At 39.9% G+C, this 23368-nt stretch overlaps 1 protein-coding gene across 1 annotated transcript in view; it reads right to left on the reverse strand.

Moving 5' to 3' along the window:
- RELN (reelin) overlaps nt 1-23368 on the reverse strand; it is a 263525-nt gene that overhangs the window by 121618 nt on the left and 118539 nt on the right. The window contains exons 7-8 of the mRNA XM_088533254.1: nt 18515-18611; nt 14293-14344 (exon numbers count right to left, since the gene is read on the reverse strand). Of these exons, the coding sequence (XP_088389380.1) occupies nt 14293-14344; nt 18515-18611 (149 nt within the window). The remainder of the gene's footprint in view (nt 1-14292; nt 14345-18514; nt 18612-23368) is intronic.

The raw sequence follows: 23368 nt of genomic DNA on the forward strand, positions 1-23368 counted from the left end.
AAGTATATATGCAAACAGATAGTTGTGAAAAACAGTGCCTGTGCTCAGCTAGCCTGACATGCATCCTTGCTGTAACGAGGTGCAGAATAATTAATATCCCCATGCCAGCAGGACTTGGAATTACCAGTCCTGTACCCAAAATGACTGCAGAGCAACTGTCTGGCTATTGTTTAATGACAAGGCAGGTTTTTTTCTATCGTATTAAAACTGAATGATGTCAGGAAAAGCTTTTACATTTAATATTTACCCATCTGCTGAGCTGGTCTACTGTACTGAGTGACATCTGTTGTTGGTTGCTACTTTTTCGGCATTTGGGAGGTCCAAACTTTAATCAAACTCAGCTATTTTATTTCAGGAGAATTCGGTTCAAAATCAGCTTTAGCTAGTTTAACCACTTTGACTAGAAAGAAGCTGGGAGGCAAAACAGCAACATACTGTTTTCCGTGATACAGAAATTAAAGGGAAAATAACACAGATATAATAAAAATAACCAGCCATATAGACTCATAAAGTCATGCCATTTCAGGTATTGTTTAAAGCCAATTCAAAATATGCTGCCAAAAAAAAAAAAAAAAAAGGCCATATTTCCTAGGCATACTATGAGGAGGAGAAGAAAAATAAATGTTTCTTATCAGTACGGTCAATATGAAAAATGTTGCCTTTTAAATCTGCACACCCTCAAAATTACACGATGAAGATAAAAGTTATTGCTTCAAAGAAATGGAAGCACTGACAAAGGGCTTTGAAAGATAGATATGTTATTGCATGTGTGCTATTGGAAAGAGAGCAGTGGAGGCAGAATGAAAAAGGAGAGTGAAATGCTATTTTATCATTATTTTAATAAGTAGGGTTGGTTGCACTGAGATTAAAATTAGTTCAGGAAAGTCATCAAGGTCTGTGTAGGTAGTCCCTGAAGACTAATAATTGTGTTTTTATTAATGTTTAATCTTTCATGTACATTCTTAACCCAAAATAATTACGATACCAAGATTACCTATCATTTTTAAATACCTAATTCTTCAAAACCCTAGCTGACAATAAAAAAAATAAAATTCATTCCTCTTGAAAAAAAAAAATCATCAGTGATTATCAGGTATTATTCATTGCCATTAGAAGTATATTTTTAAAATATACAGGTAGCACATAGATCGGGTGCTTGCATCTTTTGTAAAACCAACATTCATCCTAGCCTATATTAAGAGATTGTTACCAAGAAAAAAGAAAAAACTTGACGTACAACTGAACTTGTGGAGGAAAGGTTTGTGGAGATGCTATTGAAAGCCAATGGCTGAATGAATCCTGTACTTTAACTGCTTACAAATATTTTTGGAAATATGCTCTTTGCATATTTGCATGCATTTTGACCAGCAAAAGAATATTCCCGCCTGGCAAACAAATAGATCGTTCCAAAAATTCATTCATTACCAGGCAGCACCCGAGGGCAGATTCACCCAGGGCAGCGGCGATGTCCTTCAGGCGGCTCCCAAAGACGGTGATAACAGTTTGTCAGCCCTGAGCGCAGCAGCAGGGAGGGGATGTCACGCTATAAATCTTCATGCCCTCCTGCCTCCAAGGAAAAAGTTGTGCAAGACAACGTGAAACCTTTGGAACGAGTCTCGAATGTGCATGTTGTAATCCAGGAATGACCAGGCTTTGAGTTAGCTGTGAAGCAGGTCCTGGAGCGCGGTTAACTTTGACTATAGAGAAGCCACCACCAGTAAGTCGCTGCATGACAGCAGGCAAAATGCTGTGTCTTTCCAAGCATATCACACTGTGTCTGGTGCTCTGATATAGTTACTCCTAGCTAAACCTGCCTTTTCTAAGATTTTGCATTTTACTTTCAGTATTAAAGGCTTGCACATGCATATCATTGTCTATTGGTAAAAAACTAAACACTAATAGTCATCTGGAGACAGGCAGGAGCAAGCAGCTCCAGACTGCTGCTTTCTTGAGTCTACATGCACTAAACAGAAAAGCATAAAAAGAGAAACAGCACTTCCCCCACTGCTTTGCTACCTGCTTTTAGTTTCCCTCCATGCCATCCAAAGCTACTAAATATTCTGCACACCTTATTATTTTTTTTAATAGAAGTACTAAGACCATGGTATTGAAGAGGAAATGTCATAAAGGTGATAGACCTACTGGCAAATAAAGAAATTTCTGAAGGTCTCAATGTAAGGGAAGCCCACAGCGTAGCTCATTGAACGCTACCTATTAAATAAGCACAATTTTCACCTCCAGGTGTTTGTATCCAAGAGGACAATGGCAGGGAAAATGAATTCAAGGCTCCGTACGGCTTTGCCTCCGACTGTGTCAGATTTACAGAAACCCGACTCGGATGGCTGCTGGTCTCTGATTTCTGAGCAGCGTTGGCTGGAGGCTGGTGTTTTGTTGAGATAAAACCGGGCGCCATCTGCAAGGGAAGCAATATTTTGCTCCATACAGACTGTGATGTCCTCGGCCTCTTGACAACCTCCTGACAGGTCATGCAAGTGGTTCAGTGGATAAGCAGAAGAGATATCTAATACTGGGCTTTAAGGAGAATGAGTCTGATGTGGAACAGTGCCAGAAATAAATTTGCACAGAAAACTGCAGAATGGCTTGAATTGTGTCATCTAGAAAATAAGAGGGAGCTCACAAGAATCCTGTTTATCTAATGCGAGGAGATTGCTTTTATTCATTTTGCTAATGTGATGAATGATGATTAGTCTTTGCTAAGTACTATGATTTGCTGATGTCCCTCGAGTTAAGCCAGACTGGATAGTATAAATTATGAGTGGTCAAATTTGGCTGGCTTGCTAATAGTTTTGTCTTGCTTTTATTTCCAAGTTAATGAACTGTGCAGTCTGCTATAATAAACAGTATCTGGATGCTTATTTTTTCTAGGTATATGTTTATATTGGCTTCCAGTCATGAACCAGATGATTTTAACTTGGTTAAAAGCATATTTTGCCTTGGATATGCTAGAAGCAGTGGGAAAAAAATGAGCAACTCACTGCTCACGCCATACTCTCACTGAAAATTTCCTCAAGAGAAGGTGGTGACAATATTTTTGGTGACAATATTTTAATTTCTCTTTGGAGGCACAATTCCGAATGATATAACAAATGTGATTTTTAATTACAACACATTCCAGATTTTTAGACTTTTTTTTTGTAAAAAATGTATTTAAAAAAGATATGTTTGGAGTACAAATAATCATCATAAGTGTAAAAATACCCAACTCATCTTAGAACACAAAAATGTCATTGGTGTGTTTGCCCCTTGGTATAGACTGTGTCTTCTCTAACTTCAGGGAGAATCCTGAATTTTGAAATGCAAACTCTTAACCACTTGTTTCCAGCAGATTTCGGAGTGCAGTAACTCAGGCTGCACTGACAGCTCCGGGCTGGAGCTCTGTTTAGGAATTAATGAGCTGCCATATCTAAACTAACAGTTGACAAACAGCATAAAAGTCTTCCGGCATAAAACTGTGAAAGATTAGAAGACTAATTAGTAAATAAATTTGATAAAAATGAATCCGAAGGACTTTACATCCTTGATATGATTTGTCATATCCTTGATAGGATTAATTATAAATAAAACCTCCTCTGTTTTGCAGGCAGGATGGCAGCTGCCTTCCCCGGGGCAAGGCTGGCCAGCCTGGGCTTTGCAGGCAACTGTGGGCAGCGGTCGGTCAGGATCGACAGCTCCTCCTAATTCAGGGAGATGCATGGAGTGAACTGGGCTCAGCCTTATCTCCCCAGCACGTGGATGATGCCCCACAGGTCCCTGGCCCGCAGCATGGCCAGAGATTTGAGGAGAGATTGACCCAGTGGCCTTGCTTCACTTGGACAGGATCTCCAGGGCATCTCCAACCTTGCAGAAGTCCAGAATGCAAGCAGACAGGGCCTGAGCATCCTGAAAGACATTGAGGGGCTGCAGTGCATCCAGAGAAGAACAACGAAGTTGGTGAAGGGGCTGGAGCACAGCCTTTAGGAGGAGCAGCTGAGGAACCTGGGGTTATTTAGTCTGGGAAAGAGGAGGCTCACGGGAGACCTTGTCGCTCACTACAACTACCTGAAAGGAGGTTGCTGTGAGGCGGGCAATCAATATCCTCTCCAGAAGAACTACGGATAGGACAAGAAGAAATGGCCTCAAGTTGCATCAGGGGAGGTTCAGATTAGACATTAGGAGGAATTTCTACATGGGAAGAGTGGTGAAGCACTGGAATAGGCTGTCCAGGGAAGTGGTGGAGTCACTGTCGCTGGCAGCATTCAAGAAATGTGTAGATGAGGCACTTAGGGACATGGTTTAGCATGTGTGGTGTTGAAGGGTTTACTGTTGGACTCAATGATTCTGAAGGTCTTTTCCAACTATAATGATTCTATGATTCTATGATCCCAGCTGGAGGGTGGCCCCAGCTGAGCCAGGGAGGGTAGCGCTGGCCCGGGCAACCTCCATGGGCCCTTCCACCCAAACCAGTCCCTGAGCCCAACCAGCTGCAAGGCCCCTCCTCATGAGAAGCAAAGGCCAAGAAAACACTCATCCTGCTCAACATCCTTATGGTCTATGCATATTCAAAGATACCACGTGCTTTCTGCTTCATACAGACTTGTGCTTGTGCTCTTCTGATGAACACATTGGATACCAATTTGTGCCGCCTCCTGTGTAAAGAGCATCAAGGAATGAAAAATAAAGCAGGCAGAGAACCCTTATGCTGATTTCCAGTGTACCCTGATGCAAACACACTTAGCTATTTATAGTGCATCTTCCCGAGATACAGCCAGCAGGTATGCACTTGGATGATGTGCCTATTGCCAAATGAGTAATTAAATAATGCTCCTAAATATAACCACGTTCTTTAATGCCCTGATATTGTACACAGTGCCCTGGTGAAGGCGCAGTGAGAAGGCTTGTCACATGCATACATACATCTCAGGTACGTAACTGACACCCACCTGTTACAACTATTGAAAAAATGTGATTTTTAGAAATGCTCAGGAATATTCATTCAGTGATTCCTAAATGACTGACCAGGCAGTAAGCCCTATGCTAAGTAAACATCTTTACCCCTCTGCTGCTATTGTATGCTTGGGTGCTATTGCCATTTAATGCTTAATGTCAGAACCAACACTTAGAGACCTTCTAAGTGAGAAGGTCCCTTCTCATTGAAGGTGGGTAAAATTTAAATTGTTCAATCTTCGAGTAGTTCCATTATTAGGCAGTACAGTAGCACGTATCCACATGGAAAAAGAGATCTTTTGTTTAACTCTGTATAGAAGTCTGGGCCAGCTGTAAAGACCAATAGTCAAGAAAACAGTACCATAAGAAAAGGGTATTAAATATTGCAGGAAGGCAATTGATATTTTATTCAGATCCCTGTATTTTGTCCATACTAGAGAACATGTATAGAACATGTATGTTTACACATTGGTCCCAATAATTGCGGTGTAAAATCATTAATATCAAGCTCTTGAAATAGCTTCCTTGCCTGCCTTAGTGAAATTTCCTGTTGCCAAGAAAATCTGGCAAGTATTTTTGCTTAAGCCAAGTCTTAAGTTAACATCGCTCTCTTTTCTGAAACCGTATAAGGCAGATTGCCTGCCTTTAACTTTACATGTAGGTAGATAATTACTGCTTTCTTCTGCAGTGCCTGATGGGCTTTCTCTATTTTTATCTGCTTTTGCTCTCACAGACATCTCTCTCCCTCCTGGCACCCCAGACCATTAGAGAAAGACTCATGTGCATTTTGCTGCACTCGGGGTGTCTCTTTTTACCCCCAAGAGCTACAGATGCTTTGTTGTTTGAGTTAATTCAAAAATGGGCAATTTTAATCATACAAAATTGTTATCCTAATACAATGATATGAGCAGGATTAAGATGAAAGTCAGTCTGTAATCCAGCAGTTATTATTTTCCGCACCCAATTCTGTAATGGGCTGCATTTGGCCACAAGGAGGTGATTCACCACCTGCCTTAAAACAGCATCCTACCATTTGTCTCTCTTTATCTTTTCTGCTTTTCTCCATATAGTAAATCTGTAACACTCACAGTTTAATTCGTAGCAGTGGCAGAGAAGCTCTGGTATTGAAGTAATAGGACAGTATTTCATTCTAACCTTGGACTAGCTAAAACAACACAAATCATTTCACTGCAAGGCCATTAAAATGTCTTTCAAATCCACATTAACTTTAAACCCTGGCTTCAGTCCAGGCATCTAGGCAGACCCCTCTTGTATAGCTCAGCAAGATCAATAAGCACCGCCTCACATTTCCAATCATGCTATATGAAGTATGTTAGATGATGTTACTTACCTGTCTTACTCTTTCACATAAAAAATAATTTATAACCTATATATCTATGCAAAGGACTTCTCTGCTGAAGAAGTGAAAACCAGTAGGTTTTGTGTTGGGCAACAAGAGAAGACATTTTGGGTAGAGAGCCAAAAAGAGTGAAAAAAATAGTATTGTTTTATCAGGTGAAATGTAAGTAGAAGAAATGCAGAATGAGAAATTACAGCAATTTTTACACTTAATTATATGAAATTCTCATTCTTCCCAAATCTGTAGGAAAGGAATTAGAACAAACAACCTGGACGTTCATGTACCCTTAATACTCAGGGTCCTTAGTTCTCAGTGGGGTCTGGCTCAGGATATAACTGTGATCAAATGTCATTTCATGATCCTGATTTCTTCTGGACACCTTGACCCAAACTTAGTGTGCTCACTAAATTACCTATTTTTAAAACAGATTTTATGCACTTTTTAAGCTCAGTTTAGACTGGGATCTAACACCTTTTCATTAGCCAGCTCCATGGCTATGATTTTTTTTTAAACCATATGCTAGCCTGGGAGTGCTCCCACATTGATGCATGATAACCTGTCAGTCTTGTGCCCCGCAAGGCAGAAGATTGTCCTGATGATGGTAGCAGCCATCTCCCTTCGATCACTGTGTTCCTCAGGGGATTCTCGGCCTCTTTCCCTGTTTATATCACTATAAACCTGACTGTATGAATGCACCATACATGCACAGCAAACCTGAAAGTCATCAGAGTAAGAGAAATCTGGGTGACTTAGGGAAATCGTGCATGCAGATGACTAAAGTGAAGGACATGGCTCATCATGCCCTAAAATTTTGGCTCTACAGATTGTGCCACGAGGCTCTTTGCCTCCAACTAGCAGCAAAGTGAAGGATTGAAAAGGTCAAACACTCTTCCACGCTGCCTTCAGAAGGGGCCTACTCTCCACTCCACTACTTCTCTAGAGACTTGTGAACAACATCTCATAGCAATTCTGAAGCAACTTGCTCAGCTCTCCCCAGTGCTGCTGAGGGCAAGTCCAGTGCTAGCTTATATAATAATGGCCATTACAGTATTTATCAGGCATCTGATACCTTCTGCTAAACTGTAAAACCAACTAAACAAAATGCAAATTAAGAGTAAATGAGCAGTTATGGTTCCTTTGAGCCTAAGCTAAGGCATATTGAACTGAACACGTATGAACTTCTCTCGAACAGTCTGAATCTGAGCGGAGGATAAATAGTTGATGTGTGAGCAGCAGGCAATACAACACCTGCCACCAGAACTGAATTACACAAGCATGAGAAAAATATAAATGATAAATATCTTCAGACTGCTACATGGGGCCAAGTGCATTCCTTGCTGTCCATGCAGCTGATCCAGGCAGTGCAGGACTGTGTTAGGACCTGTCCCATGTGGATGCTCTGCCGAGCCCTCCACATGCTGCTCTGGCTGCCAGGCTGAGGAGATGGCAGTTTCCTCCAAAGAAAGACAAGGGGTTTTAAAAACCAGCAGCACTGTTTATGTCGAGAGGTTATTTTTGTCTATTACATTCTTATATTTGCTAAGGTTAATATAAGAGTAAGTGTATTTTCTGAAGCATAACATCTTGTCAGGTAAGGACTACTCCAAAAGGTGCAGTTTAAAACAATAATGACGATAAAAAATCTGAGTAGTTTGAATATGTATCAGGGGAAAAAAAAAAAAAGCATTATCAATTGCATTTTATAATTCAGTTCTGTGAGACTCACATTGGCAATAAAATCTAACTGCAACTAAAACAAAAAAAAAGGAAGAAAAAATCGCTAAGTCTGAAAAGCTGCATTTTTAAACAAAATATATTTAAACTAAAATAATAATAATAAAGAATAAATGATAATAAAGCAAGCAATTAAGCAATGAGCAATCTCAGTGTTTTGTCTTCAGCAAACATGGTGGAGATCTTTAGCACATGGATTTACTGAGAAAAACAGCTCTTGTGCTGACCCTAGTGACCTCGGTGCTTCAGAAAGAGTAATAGAGGCTACTGGGTTAACGATTCACTAACCCCATGTCTTAGGGCAAGGCAGGGCATGGCATGAGAAGCCTTTCAGAACCAGCATGTCAAAGACTTGCATCCAAAGCAGTGACCTTTACTCATATGCTAATCAAAAGCAATCAATTGCACATTTAAAATCATTTCCCCCATTAAACTTACCAAGAACTGTGAAGTCAGCAAGCATTAAAGATCGACTGTAAATACACTAAAGCACTTGGGAGTTCTTGATATGTGCATTGCATATGTGCCTCTTTTCTTACAAAAGAATAGTACTCTAAGTATAAAAGTTATCATAGACAACACAGTTACACTTCAGTTAAGGACAGAGAATGGTCTGATAGACTGATAGATTTACAAAGCTAAAGAAATCCAGAGTAATAGCAGGGGCGATTACTCCACCAGAAAATAAAGTTGTTAAGAGTACAAAGTGTGTTAAGCAAAACTGGGGACACAACTAGTTTTTCTACTTGATTTTAGTGACCAAGTAAGAAATTTTGGGAACACAGAAACTAGGAAGAAAATGGATAGCACTGAAAAAAGTACAGTGAATAATTGTATCCATGCCCTCAATTAGCAGGGATTCAACCCTAAAGGTTTTATCCCTATTAAATGTCATAATATAAATTTGTAAATGTATTTTATTTATAGATTATGTTTATATAATATATATTTATATTTATTTTATTTTTAATGAAATATTTATAATATAAAATTTTGATCAATAAACTTTGTCATACGATGAATATTTGGACAAAATATTCTGAACAATGAAAGGAGCAATAGCAGCATGCAATGGAGCAGTAACTGAGCAACTTGAAAAAAGCTATTGCAGAAGCAATTTGAGAATGGAGACATTCACACGTCATGAGAAAGGTCCAAATGATTCTCACTGCAGAGCAGCATGCAGATCATAACATGGGTGACCTGACATTTGGATAAAACTTACTGGGATTTTTCTGAGAGGATGAGCAGACTCCATGTGGTAAAATCACACAGTACTTGCTACATTAAACCCCTCTACTAAAGCCTCACACTGAAAACTGCATTTTTCTAACGGAGATTGATGAGATAGTTGCATGTTTTGCTTCTTTCTGGCTATAGCAGGGATTAAGTACTCGATCCATGCATCAAGAATATGTGAAGAATTTCCGGTCTCAAGACCGTTGGTTTTTGAGTCACTGAAGATCATCTTCACTCCTTAGTCAAGTCATTCACCGTTGCAGTGAATAGCCCTGTCGAAGAGCAGCACTTCCTATGCCACATCAGTAATATTCTCAGACTATTCTCCAGACCTCTGGAGACATGGTTTTATCATTCAGCTGACTGCAGGCAAAGCTTTTCTGCATCATATCCAGTTTCTCGTACGGGGTTTCATGTGTCTTGGTGAGTTTACACTGCATTATTTTCAAGTATCCTATGGTCTTGCTGCTTCAAATCAAAAGGAAAAAAAAACGGTGGCAAGTCCTGGAAAAACAGGTTGACTAAGACTTTCTGAATACCCTTTGCTGCACGCCAGGTGCCATAAGTACCTCTCTGACTTAAGAAAAGAAAGGTTTTGATGACTGCATTAAGCATTAATGAAAGATGAGTTAACTTCTTTACCAACAAGTCATGTGCATAGGCACTAATGGATTTCAACATAAACTCTCATTTCCTGGCTTCTAAAGGAGATTCTACAAACTTAAAAGATTTCCTTTTCAAGTTAACTGTTTTTAAAGCTCACTACAGTCCTTTATAAGATAATTAGATGATGCTTATAGAAACATAATAATTCTGGCAAGACTCCATCTGATAATGAATGAATAAGAGAGAAAATCATCTCTGTAAAAAGATTTTATTTGTCTCAGATGCAATGCACAGAGCAGGTAACACTGAGCTGCTGAGCAGTTTAATTCTCAATTCATGAAAATTATTTTTTTCCCTTACCTCTATATTGGCATATTTTGCATTTCATTTCAAGCTCTCTTTTGAATTAAATTAAAGCTACACACATGAAGTGACCATAACTCAGCTACGGTCAACTGTGGAAATATGTTTTACCATTAGAATAAAAGAGAAAAAAAACTTCAAGTTACTTATTTACATAGAAAGATAGTTTTGATGTTGACTGAAAGTAATGATTAATGATTGATCTAAAGTAGATAGGGTTGGATTTCGGAGCTCTGCTTCTCCAAATGTTCCTCATCATGATAGTAGAGAAGATTTTCTGGAAGGAGAAGTCTATGCTTATGTTCTTTTTAAAAAATAAGACAAAGAAAACTTCTGGATCTCTGACTAAGCTTTGTTTGCAAGACTTCTTTCTCGCTCTTTTTTAAAAACGTAGCTAAAATGCCAGATGTTAGAAGATGTATTCAATCTCATTTCTTTTTTAGATTTAATAAATAAATAAATAAACACACAGAAGAATATCCCTTCTGGTTTGATAGAAAACAGTGTTTTGGGGTTTTTTTTTTGCATTTTTACAAAGGCCAGAAAACTGGAGGAAAAAAAATATTAACACGCTATAATAATGACAAAGGATCTCTGTGAGAGTAGCATGAAAGTTGAAGCAATTCTTAGGTAGAGTCTTGCCTACAGACATCTTATCCAGTACATGAGACTGTCAAATTCATCCTGTTGTCAGGGGAGTGTTCAAGCATTTTCAGAAACAAAGATGAACAGGACTTTTTCTTATCAAGTTATTGCATTTTAAACATACTGTTCAACAGCCAAAACTGATCTAGACATTACTAAGATACAAGGAGACAGCTATAGAGCAAGTGTTTCTAGACAGTGCAATATTTCCCATTGTTTTTTATTCTCTTTTCTTGTTGCTACCTGCGCAGCTCGAGGAGCAGCCGCCTTGTAGGCCAGCTGGGTGTTCATACCCTTCACGGCACCTCGGGCTTCGTTTTTGATGCAGATGCACCGTGGAGGAGGCAGAAATGCAAAGAGCCCCTGCAGAGGAGTGCAGCCACATCCAGCACAGCCCAGGAGCACAGGCTGCGAGGAGAACGCCCTGGGAGGAGGACACTCTGCAAGGAGGACACCCTGGGGACAGCACAGGAGTGGTGCCTCTTACAAAACTCTGCCTCGGCATCCTCCCATAAAGCCTTTCCTCTCCTTCCTGTGGGATTTCAGGGGTGTCTGTCTTTGCTGGTTGAGCTGTGTCATGAATTTCTCATTGTTGTGAGTCACCATCCATCATAGCAGCCTATGGGAAAGACAGATCACACTCTGCAGAAGTTCAAGGATGTGGCTAAGGGGACAAGCCAGAGTGAGAAATGGAGAATATTTGAGCTAATGAATCAGGCTAACATAGTATGGCAGCTGAGCCCAGAGGCGCCTGTGCAATATCCAGCAACCCCAAATGGTTGAATTAGACGTTCTGGCCTGAGAGAGCCCAAAGATACTGCTTTAAATATCTCAGGTCACAATCCTGTTGGACATTAAGGAAGCTGCTAGACTTTGTCTCTCACATCTCAGTGTTTAGTCTTGGAGAGATATAGTCATGGATGATTAAGACAGTCAAAATAATGGATTTTTTCTGCACCCTTACACTCTGCAGACAGTAACCACCACCTAGCCCCAGATCAAAAGGCAAAGCCACGGGCTGCACGTGCCACACAGCAAATGCAGCTTGCAGGCAACTGCTCTTATTCAGAAAGACTTGAAAATTCAAAACATTAATTTTGTTCTATGTGCCGAATAGGCCTTACTCATTACCTCTTCATCCTAATTAAGCCTTCATCCTCAGTGTTTCTCCTTTCTGACCTTTGTGCCCTTTACAGGGCAAGGCTACCAAACGGGTGGTACATTAAAGAAGTTACCTGGAAAATCACCTAATGAAAAATTCACTAGGGTGTTATCCTTCCTGACAATATAGTTTAAAAGGATCTGGGGTGCATGATGAAATCAGGACCATTTTATGCTTCATTTCCCAGTTCTCATCTATCTGCAAATACAAAATTCCATTGACAATTTGGGCTAAGAGAAATTGAAGGATATGAGATTTAGTTGTGACCAAAGCTAGGTCACAAATTTAATATAAAGGTACTCCCAAAAGATTATAGCCGAAGATATTCAGAAGTAGATAGAAAGTGCTAAACATTCTCTAAGGATAATAATAAAAAAGACAGTCCTCTTGGATGAATCTCTAAATAGGCTTATGATTAAACTGGACATTTGGGAATAAGTCGGAAACTGGCAAATACCTAGTTTAGATTTATGATTCTGAAGCCAAGTACTGCTGAGTTCAGCAGCAGTCTCCCCTGGCTCCCTCAATTTTTTATCAGTTACAAAGCTCATGTGCACTGTGCTTCAAGCCCAACCTCGGCACACAGGGAAGTGCGATACATTTTGAACGCCAGGCTGAAATTTAATTTACTTAGACATGCATCCATCCTTCTCCTGTTCTATCATACCAGAGATTTTACACGTTCCTACATGTACAGATTAAAGGATGCTTGCCATATAATCATGATAATCACATCATATTGTCTACTTTGCACTCATCCTAGTCTTTTTCTTCAATCTTCCCCAACTGGTACAAAGGCAGAGAAATTTTAGGAAGGCCTTTCACACTTCTGGAAGCCTGCACTCTTCCTGAACCTCAGTGAAGATGCTGTGGACACCAGCTCACCCTTACCTAGCTAGTCCAGCTGCATTGCTATTAGCATCTCTGGGTCACTGTGAAAAAAAAGCCACAACAGATTTTTTTGCATTTTTTTCAGAAAATCAAAATTCCTTCTTCATCCCAGCCTTGCAGCACTGTAAGTTAAGGATCCCTGGCTCCAGCCCAGGTGGACAGAAACACGAAGCTTCAGAAGAAGCTGGGAAAACTTCCATGGATGAGTGGCCTGTCCTGGCAGGCCAAATGAGCTGATTTGCTTTCACAGCTGCATGAAAATGCAAATATCATCAGGCTGTTTGTTAGTAGAGGTGCCAAATATTTACACAGTCATTCAGCTTAGGAATGGACACATTTTGATGACTTTTTAGAAACAATAATTTTAAATAAAAAGACAGATACCAAACCTAATTACGATGCAATCAATTGCAGGGTGACAAGTAATGGTGACATCAAATAGAAAATCAAATGAGTAACTTAGGGTAAAAACAAATTTAACTGACATATTTCTGAGCCTTCTGGGATTCTGATTTTAGATCTATTAAAAAAGCAAGCTGTTAGAGGTTTGCCATTCTAACTGATAGCTCTCGTTTCCAACTGAGATTTCCAGACTTTAATCACACCTCTGCTGAAATACTTTGGGAGAATTACTTTTTAAAAAATGAGAAAGTAATTTGGAAATCCATTTCTAGGAGTCCACGGAGGAAGAAGGCAAAATCCTTTGCATGCTTTTTATTGAACTATTTGTAACATAAGATAATTTTTCCTTTATATTTTTTACGTTGATGATTGATCTAAGAAATTGTTTTCCTAATTTGCTTCTCAGCCCAAACCACAACTGCCCTGAAAATCTATAACAATTTATAGGAGGTATTTTAATTGATACAGAAAAGAAGCGTGTCGTTAATCATATGATCTAAATACCATTTAGTTTTGGTCTGCCCTAGCTATTCTGTTTACACAGATGTGTTAAAAGTAGCACTGCCTGGCTGCAACTTGGAAGAAACCATGGGTTTAAAATGTTAGAAAAATCCACTTTTGCCAACTCAGGACATAGCAATCAAACATTAAAGAAAGAGCAAATCATCACAGTGCTATCCATTTGGCTTTAGAGAAGTACAAAACAATAACCCTAGGCCTATAACTCCCATCATCAGACTATTCATTGAATTTGTTCCTTTCCAAGTTTTCATTAAGAGTTCTTTTATATCATCAAGGGATGAAAAAATGTGCTGAAGTTTTTTAAAGATTTCTTTAATTCCTCATGTCACAGTTCAGAGAAGTAAGCTTAAAACTGAGGGTCATTTTCCCTTGCAGCAATGATGTTTTTTACGTTTCCACACATGTAAGGTTGTGCTAAACTTACCAAGGGAAAACTGCAGGACAGAGGCAGTAGTTGTGTTAAGGCCAGTGGTGGTCTGCAGGGGGAGAATCAAATAAGAGAGATATTGTGTTAGATCACCAGAACAATACATTTATTTATTTATTTATTTTTAAAAACATGGTAGTTTCTGGATACCTCGATCTCCAGTGCATAAAACTACAGTTTCCAACTGTTTCAAGGTGAGTGGTTATGGATATTTCTGTTATGTCATTTTCATTATTGATACCTCTTCGTACATCATAGCTGGAAAATGCTTTCTTTCACTATAATTAATGCCTAAAACCCAGCCTTTATTTCAAGTACTGGTGCTTGACTAGTATTTAGAAGATTAAGAAAAAAAAACAAAAACTACTCCAGCTTCTTTTAAATCTGTTTATACAGAAAGATTTGACTTCTCACACAGAGCAAGAGCCAAAAATAATCATAAATAATAAAAATAATATTAAAGTGACTTAAAGCAATGAAACAAAAATATTAAAGGGGAATAACAGATTCTAAATCCTTAGCAACGAAGCAGACACAAACTTGATGGCATTGCATAACACAATGCAATGAAATTTTGTGCTTATAGTCACGCACTGTTGATATCTGTCAGGATCTAGGAAAAGGACAGAACACACTGAGCAGCTCCTGAATGCAGATGGCACCTTCCTTTGATGCCTTAACAAATTATTTCAAAATATTTTTTAACTTATTTTGAATGTTGGAGCTTATGATACTACTACATAACAAGGAAGGCAGAAGCACTGCCTAATAACCCTGCCCAGCCTGTTTATTTTGTCGAAGGGCTGAAATACCAATGCATGTACCTGTTCATGAAAGGAGTAAAGAGCAAAACAAAGGGGAGACTCAAAGTGCAGTTCATTTATGTTAGTAAAAGAAAACCCAGAAAATATTTGACACTGTATGCATATTTTAGAGACTAGATCCAGGAAGGGAAAATGTCTCAGATGAAAGACAACAGTAGCATTAGATTAAATGGATCTGGATACTGGCTCTCCCTCCTGGAGACTGGAGCAGGAGATGGGGGAAGGACAGGATTTCTTCTAGCACCAGTATGTGCCGGCTTACGGTATCTGTGAAATTCTGCCCCTGCAATAACCAACCGAGGCCTCCAAACGGGTCCCTGAGCACGTTTTAGTGCCCACACGCTGCCGTGGTATCACAGCACCTTTCTGCAGAGCTGCACGGTGCACAACGAGCATCAGTCAGGCCCCTTCTTCACAGAGAAGAAGGTGTCCAGGAAATGGCTTGTTTGGGCAGGAGTTTTTCATGCGTTTCTTTGCTCTGTACATATGTATGACATGCAGAGGGAGACTTATAAATATTAATGACGTGAAGTCAGGCTCAAAATGCACTGAAGAGAGTTGGATAACAAGACTACAGGTGTCTTAGGAGGGCACATGCAAATTTAGGAAATTTTTCACAGCTCTTAATGATCTGCGAACTACGACAGATTCAGCAGGACGGATTCCAAAGGCTTCTCAAACATGTCAAACAACAGCTTTAAAGAATATTGGAAAAATTGGCATTATCTGTACATATTGGTTACAGAAAATACTATTTTCCACCCTTGAGAATATTCCAAACAGACAATTCGAGTTCTTAAACAAAAATAGGCAAGCTGCTTCTAAAAAACTCCCTTGAAAATACATTCATATCTCTGTCTTGGTCCTTTCTGTCAAGACCAATTCAGTATTTCACATTTATCATGCCAAATAATAAAGTACTTTCTGACTTGAGTTATGACTAGCTATTATATTAGTTTACTTGCAATTAATTATGTTACACAAGTTCTATTTTAACAAACAAAGAAACCCTTTACCATGTTCAGTGGCTCATAGTACCAAGAAATTAAATGCATCAGATATCACAGAAGAGATGTTCACATAAAATTAAAAGAGACTATGTCATGATTTATTCTTTAAACACCTTAGGACGGAAAAAGACCATTCTAAGTAAGAACTTTCTCTACAGTTCTTCAAGGAATTACTAGGCTCAGATGCTGCAGGTAGTGAAACCTGCTTTTTCTAGGTTGCTTAGAAGTTTAAGTGGCTGTTTTTTTCTGCTTGCAACACCTCTATTGCAAAGATATAAATTTTCCAGGATTTTGCCAGTGGTAAATTCTCACCAATAAACATAGACAGCTGGCATTAAAAAAACTCTGTCTGCGGTTAACAGACAGCTACTGGGAGCCAGAGAGGAGAGAAAGGTCAAGGAAGTAAACCAGTAGCTGTCGCTTGTGTTGATTTACTGCATTTTGCAAATTCAACTCTTCTTGAGTCCATATTTTAAAGCAGTAAAAGAGCCACAAACAGGAACAGAGATTTCAAAAGGTATTTCAGGCAGGGGGAGAATGGGACTGAAGAGAAAAGGTGACAGTATAAAAAGTCTAAAGTCTGAAGAAGTGAAACAGATTTTAAAATTCCTGACAAGAGATTTACTCTGCAATAGTTGGAGCATTAGTAGGAATCAGAAACAACATGGATCTAGGAAAACAGAAATTTAAACCTATGTCTCTATGTGAAAATAAAGATAGGGCAGATCTCTGGCTTGAACACTGTCCTGTGTTCATCCACAACATTAAATCGTGAGCATGCTCCTTCTTAAGGATTTGATTTTCTTGCAATACTGCCATAATATTTATAAACACTTTCATTACAGGGCTGCTAGCTGTTCATAAGCATGATGATTTGTAAGCTGATTATTTAATCACACCACTTTGCCATCATAATAAATCTTTCCAAGTTCCTGATGCTATGGTGCTGCTATATTACTGCGTGGTAACACGACAAATACAGTCCAACCCCAGATTTTGAAGCCAATTTGTGCTTAGTGAGGATAGCCTAAATTACATATCAGCAGGGAGCTGATATGCTAATTTGTGACATTTTGAAACCTGAGACTCTGGATTTGCTACTTATTGAAAATAAGGAGTGTTGCCTATGCTCAATAGCACAAGAAAAAAGAGTAGAAAATTGGGGAAAGTATCTAGGTTGTGTGATTTCAATTTAGGACTGGCTATAAAAACAATACGGCTTTTCTCAAGGCAGGTAATGAAGCATAGCACACTCAAATAGGATGCAAAGTAGCAGGGAGGCCGTTTAGCATCACTACGAGGATTCCCTGCCAGCATCGGCTATAAGTGAAAGAATTGAAATTTTATGTACATAAAACCTATGAATTCATTTGAAATATGTTAATAACTTGCATCATCGCACCACCCTTAACTATACTGTGTTTGTGCAATTTTGGTCTCAATTGAAGATGTAAAATAAATTCTGATAAAAGAATTTGCAGTGCCCAAAATGAAGAGAACGTCGGGCCAAAAACACACCTCTGCTTTATGGCCCTCTCCCATGTACACTCTTTAAATAGCTCTAAAAATGCAATCGACCACTCCTGCGCATAAGATTTGAGAACTTGTAAATGAATTTCTCAACCCCTCAAACATTTTATTTATATTCTTAGAGTTATCTGCCTCAGGTCAGCTGTGGGATGTGGACAGTATTTATGGATTTTTCAGTTCATCTTCCACACCCAGATGATCCCGCATTAATGCAAATTATACCATGTTGTTTCTTACCATAATTTTATGACCAAACTATACCCAAATGAAATTAATACTGTCACCTACATCATGATTCAATTTGTTACATGCACTTTTCTGAGACTGGCAGGTGCTTGCTCCAGGCTGCATTTAAGCCTGCAAGATGCATTATTCACAAGTGATGTTTTACAACCAAATTAACATTTGTCAACAGCAGCAACAAAAAAAAAGAGGGCATAGCTAATTAAATAACAGAAGAAAAATGGACCTTGTCTTTATTTTTTTCATTGTCAGAAAGAAAAAAGAGAGTGAAGCCAGTTGGAAAACACCCTAATATTCCCTTGTCTTTCCTGCCTTTAACAGATATTTTAAATAACTCACACACAGCCTGCATCAAGAGCTTTTCCCTTTCCTAGAGATAAATGGCATGCAAAATATTGTGATAATTTTAGGTTAGTGTCTATAGGTGAAAAACACGGGGATGCTGCTTTATGGCTTTATTGCCTTGCTTGAGAGCCACCCTGCTCAACACCCAACTTCCAGAGCGCGCTGCCGTCGCTGCAGCCGATGCAATGCAAAGCTGCATTTTCTTTCAGCCGATGCATGCAAACCGGCAGGCCCCGGTCCCATGCAGACGAGCCAATATTTGCTTACCAGCTCTCTCGGCCCATACGGCTCGCAGAAGGTGATGGCCCTGCCATGCATGATCACACCACACTGCTCTCCCACCTCGCAGCTGCTGCATTCAGACCTGTGGAAGAACGGAGCACTTTCAGAATGGGAAACAGAAACTGCACGTTGGAGACTGGATCAGGCTTGTAAACCATAAAATAGACTGCTAAATTTTGATGAATTGGCCTGTTTTGTGATCTCATGGAAAGGCCAAGCAACAGCAGGTACAATGGCTACACCTGTCTCCCAAGGAAGGATGTGAGAATACTGACTTGCTCGAGGCACACCGGCCCCACGGTGCTCCCTGTATACCAGCTGCAAAGCATCACACAAGGGACACCAGATTGGACTCTGGCATGTACATTTTTCACCTGAAGCTACAGTTCCTCTGGAAGCCTTACTACACATTTAATTTAATGTATATAAAACTAACATTGCAGAAAAGCTCAAGAGAAGTGGGTCAGGTCAGTCTGGGAGTATAAATCAGAGATGTGATTTCATGATGATGGTTAAGATCACAGGTGAAACAGGTAATCTAGAAGCATTGCAAGTTTGCAAAACTCCTCAAAACCCTGAGGCCTGAGCCCTCCGCATCGTTGTCTGTCCTCAGCCTTGCCGCGGCCTCCAGAAGCATTCCCATACCCTCCAGAACCTTGGCTCCACCATCTTTCCTTGGCAATGGCTGAAACCTCACCCAGACAAGTGAGGGGAGCAAATGGCTCAGGTTGGGGCACAAAACTGAGCCGCTCCACATTGTCTAGATGTGGTGTCTCCTGAAAGGCATCGTGTCCCCAGATGGGACCTTGCACGGTGGCACCAGCGCAAACTCCCTCCCTCCCCGGCACCAACAGCATTTGCACCATTCCTAGGCACCTTCCCTCTCAAAATAGAGGTGACAGAGGGAAAGAAGAGCACTCAGAAGTCACACATGCATCTAACAACACAGTGCTTCCCGGGGATGATTTCAGACATGGTCCTGAGAGCGATGCTGCTCCTTCCAAATCGCAGGGGGAAGGGTGCGAGGGAGATCCAAGGAGTGCTGCAGGGCTAACTAATCATTAACTGAATGGAATAGGGAGGACTTCACAGGCAGCCAGGGGAGCCCTTGCTGCAGGCTGAGGAGCAGCAGGGCAGCTTCCCATCCCTAGGTAAGAGCTGCAGAAACTGTGGAGGTGCTGGTGAGTCACCTTGGCCTGGACAGTAGCCATGGCCCAAGCCACCCAAACCCAGGCTGCTCTGGCAGCAAACACACAGGGAGACGTTTGTTCCTCAAACAACCCCTGTGATTTCTGCCAGGCCTTTGATAACTGCTATTTGTGGTCTCTCGGTTACAATGGACACACCAGGAGTGTTTTCTTTGGCATCACCCGTGGAGAATCACCCACTCTACTGACTTTTAATGCCACCAAAACACACTCTTCCAGCCCAGATGCAATTCAGCAGCCTACAAAGGTGTTGTTTTTCCTTTTTTCTTCCCTTTCTGCAGTTAATTTTCTGATGACATATCTTACAAGAAATCCCAAGAAGATAATGACTTGTTGTCAACATATATGATAGACATAGATCATAAGAACTGTCTTACAGAAATTCCTATACAAATGTCCTTTTTTTCCACCTTTTTTTTCCTAACTTATATCACTTGATTGTCTTTTCATTAAAATAATATAATAGAATAAATTTATGTAACATATTTTATGTAAACCTATCTGTAAACTGCTCAGAGCTGTGTTTTCCTATTTGTGGGGTCTAAACACCACCAGAATTCCTACTCACCCAGTAGGAATAAGGATTAAAAGAATGTCTGAACTATGCGTGTATCTAAATGGAGCGAGCTCATGGTCTGTTTCCTGCAGCAAGCTAGAGCTGGCTACCACTTCCTTGGCTCCTGGGAGAATTCTCAGGGTGGTAAAGTGTGGCCAACTTTCTGCAGAGTGGGTTAACTCTGTGCAGAGCACAATACCCTGCAGGTTTGCGAGTGGGAAGCTGCACTGAGCGATTGATGTTAGATTTTCTGATGCATAGAGGTGGTGAATAATTTATTACACTTGTTATTTTGGGGCTCTTTGGTTGGCCCTGGGTCAATTTAGAATGGGGATGGCTTTCTTAAGGCTAAGTCCATTACAGAAGCCAAAGATGAACGCCGCTTCTTCATTTTCCAAATTGTGCATTTATTTTGAGATATTTGGAGGTTAATTTCAGTTCCACTCCCAATAAAGAAATTAAGAAGTTGTAAAGAACCTTTTTTTTCTGTATGTCAATAAAGTGCATCAGCAATTCACATGGATAGCATTTAGTATTTTAGTTGTACACAGAAAAATTAAAACCTGGAATAAGGCAATGTAAGTCCCACTCACTTCACTGAATCAGTATTCAAGTTATTTATGTGGCCCACTGTTGGTCCATAATTTCATTTTTTACATATATGACAAGAAGAGAGTGTGCAAGTGAACATAGACATGAAACTTGGTTTCATCTTTATCTGAATTTCAGTTGGTCCTTAAGCTCTGATAGCTGAAGAACACAGGAAGAGGAAGAACATTTGGTAATTCCATTGTATTCTGGTGGTTTATGGGCATTATTTTTGTTATCTGCTCCTAAATTGGGGATTTTATAAATAAACATTTCCATGAACTCTTGATATACGTAGAGGGAGAGACAAATATAGCAGGAAAACTACCTATTAATCGTACGCAGGGAATACTTACACACTCTTAGATGTACAGGTTACATAACCCAAGAGACACTTTAATTTTGTAATTTGCATATTTCAAAGAATATAAAGCATTTTGGCTGCTTATCTATTCTACCTTTGTAATATGGTCTATGAATGTGAAGCATTCTGGAAATCCAGAAATACTCTCCTAATTGAATGCCTGTTGGTAATCCTGATTCAAATCTCTCTGCTCTCTTTGAAATATAACTTGTGACAACACATTGCTCAGCAGCACAACAGGAATGCATGAACAGCAAGGTTGTCCCTAGATCATCGCCATCATATTATGTGTTTAGAAACATTTCGCTTTGCCCCGTCCTGATGCAGATGGTAGTTAATTCCTTCCCCATTCTTGCAATCAGAAGACAGTCCTAGCTGCCCTAAGTAGGTGCAGTGCAGCTTTCTACATTCATCCTCACCTGCCTGATTTAAAGTCTCAGCACATTTGAACCACTTCAGCTTTCTCTTCATGGCTATCACTCACTGTTGACATTTGTCATATTCATCTAGATGTCTTCTCCAAAGATCTGCCATCGTTCTCATGTCTGGCTTAGAGTCCCACCTCTGCCTGTTATTGCTCTTCTCTCTGCTGAAGGGGAAACATCTGCTGTTTCCTCATTGCTATTTGTCATCTCTACAGTACCTTGGTTTGTGGATGTTATATTGACTGATGTCTTTTGTGACGTCCGGACCATAAAGAAGATAAACATCTCAAGCTGCCAAGTGATTTTTAAGCATAAATCTTTCTGAAGTTTAATCCTGCAGTTCTAGTGCAATTTGGAAAACCCTTTAGGACTTTTTTCTCTTTTTGCAAAGCTTTCATCCACCTCTGCTACTGGAAATATCACTATACCTCTTCATTCCTCACAGGCTATGAATAAGTGATGGAACCTGTTTCCTACTGATGGGTTTTATATACTCAGCTTTTCTTTATGTCTTCTTTGAAGAGTGTTTCTTTTGTAACTGATTGCTGTTTGGAGAGCTGATGGGCTTTGAGATGAAGCATGGTATCAAGTTGGGAAGCAGAACTGCTGAACTTCAGCCAGCAAAATCTTCCCTTTTGAAATGTGCTGAAACCAACCTTGTCCACATCCTTTTCGCTTAAAAATGAAGTGTGTTATACAGAAACCTATGTTAATGTCGGCATCTCTTCATAATGATTGATGCATCTTATTTCTCCCGTTTTCTTGACTTGATATTAAATATTTTTTCATAAGATTAAACAGAATATTTCTTCTGGGTATGTACTTGCTTGGCCTGCTTTAGTTGTTCTATGGCACTTTTTAATCCTCATCTCTACTGATTTTTTTTGAGGCTACATAGAACCCTTCCTCCCCCAAGACACAGACCAAACGTGTCTCGGAAAAATTGAACAAAATGACAAAAGTCTCTCTTCTCTGCTGCTGTACGAAGTAGGTATTAGAAACTCAGGAAACGAATAACATTTCAAGAAGATGGTCCTTCCTAACACACAGTCTTGTCTTCAAAAGAGTGGTAGTAGTTTTAGCTCCCATAAAGACTAAGAAAACAGGGCTCTACACTGCAGAGGCTCCCAGCGTTTATGAGACAAGTAGTGCATAACACAGACTTCCTTTCCCTACAGAGCAAAGCAGCAGTGGTCCTGGGCTTTCTGAACTGATACTGCCCTGTCTGATTTCATTGTGTCAGGTGGACCACCTAGCCCCTCTATTATTAACCTGTTCATTGAGACATGCAATAAATATTACTGCCCCCTCTAGTTCTACAAGTCAACTTTAAACCACTTGGCATATCTGCCAAGTGGTGCATTGACTAAACTACCTTAACTTCCACACCTAACACATGTGGATATTTGTTAATATGCAGAGCATATTTGATTGACAAGGAGAAGAGATCTTTGTAAAGTAAGTGGCAAGCAAAAAGCAAGAAATGAGGAAGTCATTGTCTAACTTCAGAAATAGTCCAGTTCTGACATGATTATGCCCTGGAAGAAAAGAATATAAAAACCAGCTGGATGCACTACATAGGAAAATCTTCACGGCAGCTGACTCCCAAGCATGTTCCAATTCCCACACTCCTAGTACAGAAATCCTCCCGCTTTTCCTTCTCCCAGTGTCTCCTTTCCTATTGCCTCCTTCTCTCCT

Source organism: Tinamus guttatus, unplaced genomic scaffold (assembly GCF_059628265.1).
Source record: "Tinamus guttatus ecotype Peru unplaced genomic scaffold, ASM5962826v1 Tinamus_guttatus_pri_ptg000489l, whole genome shotgun sequence".
Classification (NCBI taxonomy): domain Eukaryota; kingdom Metazoa; phylum Chordata; class Aves; order Tinamiformes; family Tinamidae; genus Tinamus; species Tinamus guttatus.